Below are 14,051 nucleotides of genomic sequence, written 5' to 3'. Positions count from 1 at the left end.
ATATATATTAAAAGAAAGGTAAATCGATTACTTTTCTTTTGATTATAATATTGTTAAAATCGGTTAGCTATTTTATAGAAATTTTGCAACTTTTGAAAACATTATATGTAAGAAGTGAAAAAGTCACATTTTGCAAAGTTCTAACAAAACTGAATTTTTATGAACCAGTACAAATGATTTTCAACTGTCAATATATATTAAAAGAAAGGTAAATCGATTTCTTTTGATTATAATACTGTTAAAATCGCTTAACTTTTTTATAGAAAATCTGCAACTTTTGAAAACTGCTATATACAAAGGAGTAGTAGTAATAATAAGCAATTAAGCAGCCACATATGTATGTAAAAATATCTTTATTATTAATGTTAATTGTAATTTTTATTCATAATATTGATTACTAACTATGTATATTAGGTTAACAATGCATTTTGAAAAATAAATTTTGCAAAATAAAAATCAAAAAAAATTTTAAGATTTTTTATTTAAAGTTTTTAAGGTTATTTTGAATTCGCTGTGGAGAGAATGCAACCCTGCGCCAGCTGAAGTGGGCAATGCTAGACGAGTGCAGCTATATGTTTTCCTTAGGAAGTATCTGAATGAGTGCGACAGTGATGCAAGGCTCACACGTACAGGGGGAAACTGGTGAAAATCTGCACACCGCCCATACAAAGTTCACCAGATTTTTCACCAGTTTTGAAGTGAACGAAACCCGCGGTTTCACCAGTTTTTTCACCACTTTTGGCTGGCAGGGTACTTAGTAGAAGTCTGAAATGCGACTATGAATAGAGGTAAATTTTAAGTTGGTACATAAATTTAAGTTGCAACTTTGTTAGTTTCGACTTAGTTGCTGGACTATGAATACGCGCCTTTGAAATTAAAGTTTTTGTAGATATGAAAATCTCATTAGAATCAGCTTCATTTTAGGTATTGCATTTTCGTTTTAATGTAAATGTGGTATTGCATTTTCGTTTTACTTACACAAAATTACACACTAAGTTAAACACACTCATTTATAAACCCATTTTGGCAATTTTCTTGCTTTTATTAGCCCAATGTTTTTAAGCATTTATTTTTCTATTCAAATACTTAATTTTAAAGTATATTAGACATTTAAAAAAAGGTTTGATTATTCTAAATTTACATCAGAACTTAACTTGAATAATTCAGCTATTAAATTTTTGCAATTCGAAATTTCCTTTCCATTAAATTTATTAAAAGTTAATTTCAGTTTCTTTATGTCCGGTTTAGGTTTTATTAGACCTCCATTTGAAATTTGGTCTATCCATGTATATGAGTGGAAGATTTTATCTTCATATTCGGTATAATAATTCCTGCACCTGGGAACAAACGCGTCCGCTTAGAAATACCCGGCTGCGATGGGCAACAAATAAAGTCACTGGCACTAAAATGGTCTTCGCGCACACGTGAAGTCTCCTAATGAAGTATTGATACTTCGGAGTTTTAAAATAACGCACAAGTTTGTTGTCCTGGCTCTTTTCAAACACAACATACCGCCCGTAATTCCTTGTCATTTTATTATGTATTTAAAATCAGTCGCACAGCTCACAATTGAAAATTTATATAAAAAAACATAAAATTTTTAATAGTATAGGGTTAAGAGTTGACATTTTAGTCGCAGTTCAAAAGAGAGAAATGTCGAAATCACTTCTACCTTGTTATGCCTTGCGAAAAACACACTCCATAAGTCACTCATCATGCCCGTGGTGGTATATGGCGCAGAAGCATGGACAATAACAGCATCCGATGAGGCGGCTTTTTGAGTATTCGAGAGAAAGATTTTGCGGAAGAATTACGGGTCTTTACGCGTTGGCGACAGCGAGTACCGCAGACGATGGAACGATGAGCTTTATGAGCTTTACAACGACATTAAAAACGAATTAAAATACAGCGGCTCCCCTGGATTGGTTATATCGTTCGAATGGACACCGACGCTCCAGCTCTGAAAGTATTCAACTCGTAACCCGCTGCACAGTGGTCAATAAATGGGATTTAATGTTCATAATTCACTGGAGCCTTCGTTTCTCAACCAAGTTGATATTTTTTTTGTTAGTGAAAGCTAATAAAATTTGCAAGAGACTAGTTGAGCCCAATTTTCGAATTTTTATTTGTTTGTATTAAATTTTTTATTGCAAAGTGCAGAAAATGCGCCAATTTTGAAGACCGATTCTCCTGTTCCAGCTAATAAAAGTTTCATAATAAATACTAGTTAAAAACAATTGTAGGGTTCTCCCAAAACAAAAAAAAATAAAAAGTAATAATTGGAAATGTTATAAAAGACTTTACCAAAAGTAATTTTTTTGTTTTTTGTTTTTATAAAAGTTTTGGGTATGCAGTTTCATAGATTACTAAATTTTAGTATAATAAAGTGCAAGTTGTAAGTCGCTAAGAGTTCGCGTTGATTTTTAATAACATAGCAAACGCTTTTATTTCCCATTTAGCATGCAGATGTGCTCAAAATGTTAGCGAAAAAATTAGACAATAGACAATTAGGCAGTGGTGGGTGTGTGTTACGTTGGTTGTATAGCCGAGGTGTTAGAGGAGCGTACTACATTCCCACGACAGCCGGTTCCACGTACCAGATTGATTCGGATTTTACCCAACCAAGGGTTGTTGTTTCGGCAATCTAACCTCGTTTAGGTCGGCGAAATGCAGCAAACGGTTTTCGTGGCTTTGCTTTGCGAATCGGACCACGGCAAACCGCCACTAGCCCAAGAAGCACAACACTAACACACCCAAACCCCATCACGAGTATTCCGTAACGCGACATCAGTGAAGTGCAACTCCTGCCTTGGCTGTTGCCATGTGGCGACTCCCCGCATGCAGGGCATTGGTTGGGCACATTTTTCCCAGGTATGAGTTGAGCCTGCTGCAATAGCCACAGCGAAGTTTGGCTATTGTGGTGCGGGTCTTCCGAAGCAGGCAAAGTTCTGTCCCGTCCATGTCAGGTGGTTGTGTGCCCAGAACGACATTCACAGGTCCAGAGTCCTTCTATAACCTCTAGACTTCGTCCGTCAGTTCGTAGAGGTTCCTCCTGACATGCCTTGGCGATGGCTCTTCTGCAAGCAGTCGTCTGTTCGCGTAACCACGTCTGTCATGCTGCTTGCTGAGGAGCGTCTGGGCCTCGTCGTGTAGGTGGAGTTGGGGCGATATCAGAAGGCATCCGGTCGCTCCCCGAAGTGCCGTGTTCTCGGAGGTTTGTAAATACATCCACTGCGTCTTGCTAGCCCACGGCGACCACACGGGCGCTGCGTAATTTAGAACCGGTCGGTTGAGATCTTTGTTGCGGCTCCATACTCTGTTGACAATTGCGGTTGTATGCGCCGAGAAGGAAAGCAGACTTTCGAAGGTGACTCCAAGGATTTTATTTATTTATTTATTTCAGTCAATTGAACAATAAATTCTTACTGACATATATAATTCAGAGGTACTTAAAACTAGTTAAAATAGTTGTATAATAAAGTACGAACTACTCCACAAGATAGAGACGGGTCAAAAGTTGGAATATTGTTTAGCTCCACTAAGGTTCTAATCAAGGGAGCATACATTACATAGTTCGTTTTAGAAAATACGATGTAGAAACAAGAAACACTGCGTAAATTACGTGTAGGAACATTGAAAGTTATTATTTCCAAGAGGTTAGGGCAATCAACCGATCCATTCAAGAGATTGGCAACGAATGAGCAAGCAAGATAAGCAGATCTGCTACGTAGAGTTTGTAAATTTAGAAGTGCACAACGTGATTCATATGAGGGAATGGGTTCACTAAAATTCAGTGAGCGTAAAGCAAATTTTATAAATTTTTTCTGTACCCGTTCTAATCGCGTGATATGAGAATTGTGGTATGGCCTCCAAATGAATGACGCATACTCCAACCTGGATCTTACTAGAGTAATATAAAGCATCTTCAAAGTGTATGGATCGTAAAAAGATGAACTACTACGCCGGACGAAAGCCAGCATCGCGTATGATTTGCCAACTATATATTCGATATGCGTAGAAAAGTTTAATTTCGTGTCGAAATAGACACCTAGATCCTTGACTTCATTAACATGATTAAGAGGAGATCCAGAAATATGATAGCGCGTGTGGAGCGGAATTAGCTTTCTGGTATAAGTACAATGTGAGCACTTATTTATATTTAGATGAAGAAGGTTTCGTATGCACCAATCGTGTAGTTTAACGAGTTCTCTTTGAAGGGCAATGGAATCGTGTATGCTTTTAATGACAGAGTAAATTTTTAGATCGTCCGCATATAATAGATATTTAGATGACGAGAAGCAGGACCCTATGTCATTAATAAATAAAATAAACAACAGTGGTCCAAGTATACTACCTTGAGGAACACACGACGTCACAATAAAAGGCTGTGAGTAGACATCCTCGAACACAACCATGCAATTTCTGTCAGACAAATATGATTTAATCCACTCCAAAAAATTAGAGTGGAAACCCATAGAGAATAATTTAGACACTAAGACCTTGTGAGAAACTCTGTCAAATGCCTGTGAAAAGTCTGTATATATTGTGTCGACTTGCTGGCCAGCTTGAAAAGCAGACAGCCAATCTTCCGTAAAAATTGCAAGATTAGAGACTGTGGACCTTCCTTTAATAAAACCATGTTGGTTTGGCCTAATTAACTGCTAACTGAGAATGACAATTTCTCCTTAATAACACATTCGAAAATTTTCGCAACTGTGATTAACTTTGAAATTGGTCTATAATTAGATGCATCATTTTTGTTGCCACNGCAAGATTAGAGACTGTGGACCTTCCTTTAATAAAACCATGTTGGTTTGGCCTAATTAACTGCTAACTGAGAATGACAATTTCTCCTTAATAACACATTCGAAAATTTTCGCAACTGTGATTAACTTTGAAATTGGTCTATAATTAGATGCATCATTTTTGTTGCCACTTTTAAAAATCGTGGTTATCTGAGCCTTTTTCCAATCATCAATAAATTTACCCGATGCTAAAGACATATTAAAAATCAGTGTCAAAGGTTGGATTAATGCAGGAAATTTTTTAAAGAGTATGGCTGAAAGGCCATCAGGATCCATAAGATTTGAGGTTTTAAGTGAATCAATACCACTACCAACGTCCACTTCCGACAGTATAAGCGACCCAAACGCAGGTAGGCATTCAGGAATAAAGGCATTAGCATGGGTAATATCTGAGTCCGAGACAAAATTTTAGGAGAAAAACTCGGCAAAAATATTGGCTGCTTCCTCGGGACAACTTGCATGTTTATCCTTATAAAAAACAGACGCAGGAAAGCTGGATTTCGAAGATTTGGATTTAATATAACTCCAGATTGCTTTCGGATTTTTTTTTATATTAGCTTCCTGTTAATTAACGTATTTAGCGTAGAGTAACTTATCGAGTTCATTAAATTTCTTTAAATATAATTGGTAATGCTCATAATAAAATAGTAGTTTAGTCGCTTTAACCTTTTTATGGTACTTATTTTTACGATTTTTAAGATGCTTTAGATGTCTAGTATACCAAGGTATCTTATACGTTTTTCTTGGAAAATTAGGGATATTATTTACGCAAACCTCATAGATTAATGATTTGAAAAGACCAAAGGCCTTCGCAGTATCTAAATTACCAAGTAAGTGAGGGGTACGAACCCCTGAATAATATAATTCAAGACATTAAAATTACACAAGTTATAATTTAATTTGGGACGAGAACTAAATTGTGGAGCAGCAAAATATTCATAGAACTGTAGGCTTATAACTAGAGGAATATGGTGCAAGTTTTCAGCTGAGATCGGAGAACTACAAACTGACAATCGAAAATGCAAATTATTAGATAAAAAAACTAGATCTAAAAGCCGATTATGTTTGTTAAAAAAACCATTGACTTGACATAAACCAATACTTAAGAGACTGTCAATAACAAGGATTTCACTATCACTAGAAATATTTACTGGAGTTAAGACAGATAGGCTGTTCAAATTACGCCATGAAATATTACATAAATTAAAATCCCCAAGAACACAAAGTTTTACAAACATTTACTAGGCTGGTTGAGACTGTTTTTCCTTTCTTTGTAAAAAACGAACAGGACGAACCGTAACATTAGCAGGCCAGATTTCGGGCATAAGCAGCTTACGAAAGAGCCCTTCTGGAACACCCAATTTAAAATTCACATGTTTTAGAGACTCAGTTGCCGCATCTTTCTTTACAAGTTTGAAACAGAATAAAAGGTTTTTAGAGATGCCCGAATGTTTTTCTACATATATAAGTATATCATCAGTCTCCACTGATGGCATAAACGAGGCGAGATGAAGCCACTTTAAATGCTCGGCAACCTTAAGATCAGCGTTAGTACTGGATCCAAAAACCCGCAGATCATTCACTTTCTTAGCATTATTGTTACGAGGTACATTAGCCCCGATATCCTTTAGATCATTAATGCGCGTAGAAGGCGAAGCGGCTGTGTTAATAGGTAAAAGCATATTGGCACACCCTAATGCAGTTAAAGTGTTTACACTTGGATTAGCACAGGCAAGGTCGCGCACTGCGGAATTAGTAGAAAGAGGGATAGGCGATGAGGCAGAATTTGTCGAAACTTTACTGACAGCTGGCGCAGCAGCAGAAACATCGGCCGAATCAACTTTGTTAGTCGGGCAAGTGCACTCAATACGCCTGACAACATCCACAGCAATAACATCAGTGTCGATTTCCGAAACAGCACCAACAGCAGGCATAACAGCGTGATTAACATTAGATTGCACAGAAATTGTATCAGCAGAAGCAGCGTAGCTCAGATCTGTAATTTGGGCCGCTCGTATAGCAGAACCCATGGGAGACGAAGCAGATGAAAGAGCATCGTTTACAGCATTCACTTGACAGTTTGGCACTAACTGCCATACCTAAACAAAAGCTTTGGGCGGAGAGGTTTCTGACGCTTAGCGTTAGCGCCGAAGTGGTATACCTAAACAAAAGCGTCAACGCTACGTCAAATGCAGAAATAACACCAACAATAAGCATAGGTTTGTTTGTGTGTAACACGAAAATGACAGTTTCGCCGTTTTCTGCAGCCAACTTCAATACCTAACGCCCTGTCAAAATCGGATTTTCCAACCGCTCAGCGTTGACGCCGCGTTGTTTCGGTATGTTTCATACAAATTGTATGGGCATGAGAATTTTTTGACAGCCGGACAACGCTGACGCTTTTATTTAGGTATGGCAGTTAGGCAGAGTTATGCTGATTAGGAACATTATTATTATTATTATGATTTGTGCCAGCTTTCAAAGTATTTGTTGATTTTTCCCCAGGACCTGCCGCCGCCAAACGACTAGCAGTAGAGATAAACGTGGATACGCCGTTACTGATCATCGGATTTGGGAGCGGCGAGAATGTGAGCAATTCCATGTCCGAAGATCGGAAACCGGTGAAGCCACTTTTGTTGTTATTGTTATAAGTGGTCACATCAACAACAACACTTTTCAGGGCATTTACTTCTTTTGTTAACGCATCAATACAATTGGAATTTTTGTTACCATTTGCAGACTTTAGAACAACTTGACTTTTTAAAAAGTCAATCTGCGTGACTAAGTCTTTAAATTGTATTTCAAAAGCAATCATGATTGATTCTAAGCCCATCTTCAGAGTGACACTAATCGATTCAAAGGCTTCGCAAATTTTATCCGGAGCATCAACACAGTCACGACACAGGTAGCGAATATACAGGCCCTATGAAAACGTTTTTTACAAAAACCACTGCAGGGCACAACTGAGGAATCATTCCTTGCAAACATTTTAATGCACTTTCCGCAAAAGTCCATATTTAAAATATGTACGTATGTATGTGTTTGACACGATAAGAAAACAAAGCAGATTAAGAGAGCAACCGAAAACACGTCTACACTCAACGGCGGGCGATGCCATACTTTGGGTTATTCACCGTCGGTATTGGTTCACCATCGACGTGAATACCCAGTTGCAGTCTGACCTCCTTCGTCCAGGTGGTGAATAAGGTTGCCGAGGATTTTGTTGGGGAGAGGGTTAGACTCCTTGCAGTGAAGAAGCGAGAAAGCTCGGCGAGGTAACCCTTTACTTTCGCGCACAAGTCATCAATTCCATTCTCAGACGCCATTATCGAGCAATCGTCAGCATAGGAGACAATATTGACTCCCTCTGGTGGTTGAGGGAGCTTTGAGATATAATAATTATTAGTGAGGTTATGACACCACCCTGTGGAACCCACTGTTTAATTTTCTTGGTTTGCTGTTTTTGTCTCTGAAGGCTGCTGACGGATGTTGACCACTCCCTGAGGGGGTGGAGTGACTGACGGTATCAAAAGCCTTTGACAGATCCAACGCTACTAGGACTGTTTTCTCACAGGGGCGGTTTCGGTTAAGGCCACGAGTTATGTGGGTGTTTATGGTGTAAATGCTGTTGTTGTGTCGTGCACTTTACAGAACCCATGCTGATGATTCGCTGGGGTCAGGTAGTTTGTGTAGTGCGGGAGAAGAAGGGCCTCCACTGTCTTCGTTACCGGGGAAAGGAAAGTTGCTCGGTTTTCCCGGTTTAGGCAGTGGGACCACTCCCCCATTTTCCAGGTGTCTGGGATGACCAGATTGGTTATTAACAGATTGAGGACCTCCGTTAGGTACGCTACTCTTGCAGGCAGTTTGTGCAGCCTTCTGGTCACTCGACGCTGGGCTTTGTCCGCCGGAGTATCCAGTATGAATTGCCGGCTAAACTAGCTCACGCATCGCTCAGGGTCCGACGAAGCATGGTCGCCAAAATAAATTTCGACCCTGTCGTCGTGCTTCGTCGGATTCGATAGTGACCGCACGGTTGACCAAAGCTTACTCACACCAGAGGCGAAGTTAAAGTCTTCAGATGCTCTTCCCACTTTTTCCGCTTATGTACGTTCACATGCTGCCGAATCTCTGCGTTGAGATCCCTGATACGGAGATTACCGGGATCGGCCTGATGAAGGTTGTCACGCTCATCGGCAGGGAAATTTGGACGGGGGTCCGTAATGCATCCTGCCGGTACGAAGCGAGCTGCAGGAGCAGTGACAACTCTGCGGAACTTACGTTCATCAAGGTGTACGTCGGTTGGTGTGAAGAGGCGCAGAAAAGTTGATATAGGCTGTTCCGCGGAAGCAAAGTCGGTTGGTTTATCGATCGAGATGACTATGGGCAGATGGTCTGAGGCCAAAGTCAGCATAGGTCGCCATGATACGCTGTTTATCAGACCAGCGCTGTTTATTGTTATAACTGGCGAGCTGCAGATAATCGTGGTGGGTGCGTCGTTGTTCATAGTCAGCAATGTTGAATTGCTGTGCAACTTCGTCTCTTGGACCGCAGCTATCAATATAACATGCCTTCCCATGGAAACGGTTATTTTCTCGATCTTGCTCTGAAGTCCGTTACAGTTGAATTGTATGATCTTCATGTGGTTCGGAAGACGTGTTGTTATGCGGGGGTGAGAGATGTGTGTTGCCTTGCCGCCATTGGCTGTGTACGCTGCTGTGGAGGATGTCACCCTGTGGTGGTAGTGAGTGGCGTCGAAGTTCCTCGTCCAATCTCCTGTGGTGCGCAGACCTGAACATATCCTAAAGTGGCACCAGCCAAGGCAGGTGTTNCCTGAACATGCCCTAAAGTGGCACCAGCCAAGGCAGGTGTTGCACTTGACTGATGACACGTTACGGAATATCCAAATGATGTGGTCCACTGCCGATGAGTCCTTAGGCGGGAGCAGACTCTGAGGTGACAACACCCGTCGCAAGCATTGCACTTGACTGAGGTGGAGTTGTGGTGTAGTCGTCTCTGGCAACAGATGTAAGTTTCTGTTGTTGTTGTTGTTGTAGCGGCTACAACAACCCCGCCCAGATCGGTTGGTATCTCAGTCGTTGTCGTCAAGTTCCACTAACGGCAACCCTAGGAAGCGTGCAGCTTCTGTGGGATTTGTCCACAGGGACAAGGCCGTTAGGGTTGTCGGGTTTTCCGGGCATGCGAAGAGATGTTTCGAGTCATGTGGGGTCTCTCCGCATGCCGGACACTCATTCGGCACATCCTCATTCAACCTACTCAAGTAGGAGTTCAACCTGCTGCAGTAGCCGGAGCGAAGTTGTGCGAGTGTAGTGCGTGTCTCCCGAGGCAGATGAAGCTCTGTCTCGTCTATGTCCGGGGGTGGTATGCCTAGAACGGCATTCACAGGTCTAGAGTCTACATAACTCGAGACTGAGTCCCTGTGAATGCCGTTCAGGGCCTGTCTGTACGCTGTCGGGTCCAGAGGTTGCTTAATGGACCTCTGGACTTCGTCCGTCAGTTCATATAGATGCCTCCTGACGTCTGTTTCCCTACGATCGTTTGACAGGCTTGAGTGCCAAAGATCGTGGTGCGCATTAAAGTCACCTACTACCATACGGTTTTCACCTCTGAGGAGCGCACCTATATCAGGGTGATATCCTGCCGGGCAGCAGGTGACAGGGGGTATGTATATGTTAAATATTTCGAGCTCGACATCGCCTGACCGGATAGCGATGCCCTGACATTCTAGGGTGGTATCCCTGCGGTCGATGTCTGCTTCGATAAGACGATACTGCACGGTGTGGTGCGTGATGAACGCTAAGCCACCACCATTATCTCGCTCGCGATCTCGACGGTGCACGTTGTACCCGGCGCAATTCAACAAAGTTGAATTGCTGTGCAACTTCGTCTCTTGGACCGCAGCTATTAATATACCATGCCGACACATGAAAACGGTTATCTCTTCAATCTTGCTCTGTAGCCCGTTACAGTTGAATTGAAGGAGCTTCATGTGGTTCGGGAGACGTGTCGTGATGTGGGGTGTAAGTGAGGTGTATGTTCTTGCCGCCGTTGGCTGTGTGTGCTGCTGAGGTGATTGCCGCCCTGTGGTGGTGGTGGGGGGCGTCGCAATTGAAGTCTGCGACCGAGCAGCGCAACACGGGCCCTCGAAGTTCCCCGTCCAATCTCGCGTGGTACGCAGGCCTGAACATGCCCTAAAGTGGCACCAGCCAAGGCAGGTGTTGCACTTGACTGATGACACGTTACGGAATATCCAAATGATGTGGTCCACTGCCGATGAGTCCTTAGGCGGGAGCAGACTCTGAGGTGACAACACCCGTCGCAAGCATTGCACTTGACTGAGGTGGAGTTGTGGTATAGTCGTCTCTGGCAACAGATGTAAGTTTCTGTCCCTGGGTTTGACTTGATGCCAGCCCTGAGCAGAATACATAGCAAATGTAGCCCTATGGACGAACAACTTCTGAGATACTTCGCTGACCTAAACGAGGTTAGATCGCCAAAAAAACGCCCCTTGGTCGGGGAAAACCCGAGACATTCCGGTACGTAGAACCGGCTGTCGTGGGAATATCACTGTTGCCAGTTACAATTTCGAGAAAATAGAAAATGCTGCACTTCAACTGAGTAGGCAATTCAGAAGGCATTTCCTCTTTCCACGTACGAAAACCAGACTCGTATGTCACTTATCATGTCCGTGCTTTTATATGGCGCAGAAGCATGGACAATGACAACATCCGATGGACACCAACGATCCAGCTCTGAAAGTATTTAACTCAGAATCTCCTGGTGCTAGCACAGGAAGGGGAAGGTCCCCACTGCATTGGAAAGGCGAAGTGGATATGAACTTCACATGGCATTTCTATTTGAGGAGCTGCCGCGGCGGCATGCGCTACCAAGTGGAAGCATTACCCGTTATCCCAGATCGTGTCTTGTAGGGGAATATTTACATATCTAAGCATAAGTATGTATGTAGTATGCACATATGTATATAGATTTCGAGTTCTTATTATTTAGTTTTCTTACCTGCAAATCGGACTTGAATTCTTTTTTTTGGTGCATTGATAGTGGCAACTGTTTGATCTGAAACATCTCTTCCCAGATATGCTCTTCGTCGTTAATAATTTGAGACAAATCTGGCAAAAGTGAAAACTGTCCTTCATTTTGCTGATAATTCCGCGGACCAGTAGATGTTAACTGCTGCCAGCAAATTTTATGTTTACGATCCCTTTGAGTGTAATTTCGTTTAGATGTACCTTTCCAGATGTCAAAGAAAAATATATCGTGAATAATATGTGAAACTGAGTACTACATATGTATCAAGTAGTGCAATGTACGTATATATGCATCTGCATAAATAGATGTGTGCATGTAGAACAAAACAAGATAATCCTGTATATTTAAAAATATAAAGTTATGATATGGAATTTTGTCTTGTATTCGCTTTAAGCTCCGGAATTAATAAGCAAAGTTTACTTTGTATTAAACAATCCAAAGATGTAACATACTAACCTAGTCTATTTTGTTTTGATGGTAGCAACGTAGTTATTGCAATAGGATTTTTTGCGAAGCCATCCCATTCTGCACAGTAATTTTCCTGATAAAACTCGCATCCTGCCTCTTCCCATCCATTAGTCTTCCTAGATTTTTGTTTATTTTTAGAAGCGTCAGACATTATGGAAAACTCAGAATTAAAAAGCACAATTAAAACAGGTTTTTGTTTGTATTTATTATGAGTGGAGTTGCCAAGTAGTTATGAAATACTTATGCGAAAACACTCTTCATCAGTCAACGTTAAAAATGGACGCGATGAAATGCCCACGTATCGAAAGTTACCAAAGCAGTACATGGAGAAATTATAAAAGGTGAAGTAATAAAATAGCTTTCCCGCGGTATTTTCTTACACATTCTGTAAAATTATAGAAATTTTAAAAGGCAAATTCATTTCCAGGTGAATTTCACCCCTTTCAATATAAAGTGAATTTTTTAGAAATTCACTCGGGAGTGAATTACAGAAGCTTCCTGAGTATAAAATCTTTCTTCTCGCTGCTAATATTACACCTCGTATAAGTTCACCAATCCAAATGTATATATTATCGCAGTTGAAAAAAATAAAACATTCGACAACATTCGTAGGAATAGAACTTTATGCAGCAGTTTACCATTTGGGGTGTTCCCAGTTCGTTCCAAATTGTGTCTGAAAATGTAGGCGTCTACATTTTGAGACATCTTTAGCATCAAACTGTGAGCACCCCTTTCTAGCAGTCGTCGCAAAATCGTCTCAAAACTTTGCTGGTGTTGCCAGACATTTCCTCTTTGCGTGCATTTTTTATATATCGCCTTTCGATTTTGTTTCTGAAAAATTGTAATTATTTAACTTAATTACCAATTCCTAATATTTGTTATTTCTTTTCCTTGATTTGTTTCTTTTCATCAGAAATTGCGCTCAAATTAAATGCAAATACAAAAAACGTGCCCAATAAATAAAAAAAATGTGATTAGTATTGCCATAATGCAACCCTGCTGCGAGGTTGCAAAATGTAGACGCGTAAAAAACATACCTTTGAGTGTGACAAAATGTAGACGGCGTCGTTTTCCAATTTTGTATGGGAAACAACAACACCACAGATTTTACGGTTAGAAAACGTCTTAAAATGTAGACGTCTACATTTTCAGACACTATTTGGAACGAACTGTGAACACCCCAATTATTTTTTTACTGCCGATTAATGAGCTGAGAAGATTTTGAAGAAAGAGGTGTGGATAAAGAAGAATGTCAATTCAACGATCAGACAAATTTCGATATTTTTGATGCATCGATACTTTTTCGAAATATCTAGGTCCTGCCCATTCGATAGAGCTGGGAAACTATCGATCGTTGTGTCCGTTGTTGTTGTTGTCGTTGTTGTAGCGGCTACAACAACCCCGCCCTGGACGGTTGGTATCTCAGTCGTTGTCGTCAAGTTCCACTAACGGCAGCCCTAGGAAGCGTGCAGCTTCTGTAGGGTTGGTGCACAGGGACAGGGCCGTTAGGGTTGTCGGGTTTTCCGGGCATGCGAAGATATGTTTCGAGTCATGTGGGGTCTCCCCGCATTCCGGACACTCATGTGGCACATCCTCATTCAATCTACTCAGGTAGGAGTTTAACCTGCTGCAGTAGCCAGAGCGAAGTTGGGCTATTGTCGTTCGTGTCTCCCGAGGCAGATGAAGCTCCGTCTCGTCTATGTCCGGGGGCGG

General features: G+C 41.2%; 1 protein-coding gene across 4 annotated transcripts in view; it reads right to left on the bottom strand.

Moving 5' to 3' along the window:
• The window catches only part of LOC108355851 (transmembrane channel-like protein 7), a 120,099-nt gene extending 107,091 nt beyond the window's left edge, over nt 1–13,008 (bottom strand). Inside the window, exons 1-3 of one of the 4 annotated variants that reach the window (XM_017606993.1) lie at nt 12,327–12,993; nt 11,841–12,070; nt 11,110–11,768 (exon numbers count right to left, since the gene is read on the bottom strand). In XM_017606993.1, the coding sequence (XP_017462482.1) occupies nt 11,730–11,768; nt 11,841–12,070; nt 12,327–12,489 (432 nt within the window). In that variant the 5' untranslated portion in view covers nt 12,490–12,993 and the 3' untranslated portion in view covers nt 11,110–11,729. Of the gene's footprint in view, nt 1–11,109; nt 11,769–11,840; nt 12,071–12,326 lie in introns of those variants that run through there. The other 3 variants (XM_017606987.1, XM_017607000.1, XM_017607007.1) reach the window with 3 other exon arrangements.
• Between the last annotated feature and the right edge of the window lie 1,043 nt (nt 13,009–14,051).

The sequence above is a fragment of the Rhagoletis zephyria genome, unplaced genomic scaffold (genome assembly GCF_001687245.7).
Source record: "Rhagoletis zephyria isolate East Lansing unplaced genomic scaffold, Rhagoletis_zephyria_1.1 Rzeph_scaffold_00169, whole genome shotgun sequence".
In the NCBI taxonomy this organism is placed as follows: Eukaryota; Metazoa; Arthropoda; class Insecta; order Diptera; family Tephritidae; genus Rhagoletis; species Rhagoletis zephyria.
The sequence above is the reverse complement of the archived record's forward strand: the minus strand, read 5'-3'. Positions and strand labels throughout refer to the sequence as shown.